We start from the raw sequence: 2,275 nt of genomic DNA, 5'->3' as shown, positions 1-2,275 counted from the left end.
TTGATAAATCCAGTTGGGAAAGAGGAGATTGGAGAGGGGAGGGCCCAACAGACTGGGCTGGCAGCTGTCTCCATGGTCAAGAGACCACGGCTGCGTTAGCGGGCAGCGCCGACGACACATGTCCTTAACCTATTGAAAGCTGAGGGAAGAGTGTGTGTGTGTGTGTGTGTGTGTGTGGAAGTCCTTCGACTCGGTCAACAGGAAAGCCGCTTCCATCATTAAACTTCAGTATGAAGGAGATCTCACCCTCGTCGCTCATACTGAACGTGGCCCACAGAAGATCCTGTAAATCTACACAGATACGTATGCACACTTTGGCCGTGAGATGAATGTATGTAGGACTAAAATTTCTTTCAGGATGCCCCTGGTTCAACCACACCCCCATTCATCCAGGTTAACGGTACTACCCTCTCTAATATTACCCACTTTCAGTACCTTGGCACCCACCTATCCACCACTGCAGACATTGATGAAGGGATTCAACATCGAATCATATGTGTACCTCAAGACTTTGGCAGACTCCTTACCCATGTCTTCAGTTGTAGAGAGCTGAAATTATCTACAAAGTTGCACGTATTTCTAGCAGTGGTCCTCCCCACCCTGTTGTATGGCAGCGAGACATGGGTCACATACAGGAGGCATCTCAAGGCACTAGAAACTTTCACTAATGTAGTCTACGTTCCATCCTCCGAGTTCGCTAAAAAGACAAGAGAACAAATGCCAGTATTTTCGCTGACACCAGCTGTAGGATAATTGAGGCTACCATTATCCATGAGCAATTACTTTGGACTGGCCATGTTACCTGCATGGACGAAAGTAGACTGCCAAAACAGTTACTTTATAGTCATCTAACGAATGGTAAACGTAATGCTAGCCCGCAACGGAAACGGTAGAAGGATAGTCTAAAGACAAAACTGAAAAGTGCCAAACAGGGAGATCACACCGTAACACTTAGATGATCACCACGCGAGAAAATGTCAACACTTTCGAGTTAGCCCGATTGTATACCGAGGCAGAAAACTAAGGTGATATCTTTAATAACATATGTCATTGTATCATAGCTGGATGATCGTCATCCTAGATTTCCGAGTGGCAGCAAAGTAGTTGTAGTAGAAATGTGTGTGTGTGTGTGTGTGTGTGTGTGTGTATTAGTGTTGTGCATGTGTGTATGGGTGTATCTGTTTTGTGTGTGTATGTGCATTGTGTGTGTGTGTGTTAAGCTGCATACCTACATATACATACAAATCTTTCAAACACTCACACCAATAAAATCATTGGTAGCAAAAATTATTATCCCAGGATCGCTCACAAGTGTGTTCAAAAATTGTACGGACACCAGAAAAAACAGACAACATTTTATGATCATTTAACTTTGAACACTGAAATGCTTTCCAGTGAGCTCACGATCGACCCTTCAAGCTCTTACATCGAAAATCTCTCTCTCTCTCTCTCTCTCTCTCTCTCTCTCTCTCTTAAACTGTCACATAAATCAGAGATTTTCTGTCACTGCTTTTAACTTGACAGGAACTTTCCTCCTATCTCAGCTAATTTTAAAATCCCACCTCTCGCTCATTATATTTATCTATCTATCCATCTATTCATCTCTCTGACATACACATGCTTCAGAGAATCGTACCAAAATCCTTTAATCGGATCAGTCAGGGAGAGAGTACTTGTTGATGCTCACCAGTGAGACTCACCCGTGACCCCCACCTGTGAGACCCACCTATGAGAGAGCCAACTGCAAGAGACCCACCTGTGAGAGAGCCAACTGCAAGAGACCCACCTGTGAGAGAGCCAACTGCAAGAGACCCACCTGTCAGAACCAACTGTCAGACCCACCTGTGAGAGACTTAATTGTGAGAGACCCATCTGTGACAGACCCACCTGTGAGAAACCCACCTGTGAGACACCCACCAGTGAGTGACCCACCTGTGAGAGACCCACCTGAGAGTGACTCACCAGTGAGTGACCCACCTGTGAGTGACCCACCTGTGAGAGACCCACCTGAGAGTGACTCACCAGTGAGTGACCCACCTGTGAGAGACCCACCTGTGAGAGACCCATCTGTGAGACCCACCTGTGAGACCCACCTTTGAGTGATCCACGTGTGAGTGACGCACCAGTGACAAACCCACGTGTGAAAACCACTTATGAGACACCAACCTGTGACAGGCACACCTGTGACACACCTAACCGTGACACCCACCTGAGACACCAGCAGGTGACACCCACCTGTGAGACACCCACCCTTGACACCCATTAGTGACACCCA

General features: G+C 46.6%; 1 protein-coding gene across 1 annotated transcript; it reads left to right on the top strand.

Annotated features, from left to right (window-relative positions):
- Positions 1-230: 230 nt before the first annotated feature.
- LOC121855653 (repetitive proline-rich cell wall protein 2-like) lies at positions 231-2,069 on the top strand (the record flags this gene model as incomplete). The annotated part of the gene is made up of 2 exons (XM_042350719.1): positions 231-320; positions 1,824-2,069. Coding segments are annotated over exons 1-2 (336 nt in total), but the record flags the coding sequence as incomplete, so codon positions are not given.
- Between the last annotated feature and the right edge of the window lie 206 nt (positions 2,070-2,275).

Source organism: Homarus americanus, unplaced genomic scaffold (assembly GCF_018991925.1).
Source record: "Homarus americanus isolate GMGI-L3 unplaced genomic scaffold, GMGI_Hamer_2.0 scaffold39455, whole genome shotgun sequence".
In the NCBI taxonomy this organism is placed as follows: domain Eukaryota; kingdom Metazoa; phylum Arthropoda; class Malacostraca; order Decapoda; family Nephropidae; genus Homarus; species Homarus americanus.
Note: the sequence above shows the minus strand (reverse complement) of the source record. Positions and strands in the feature narration are given on the sequence as shown.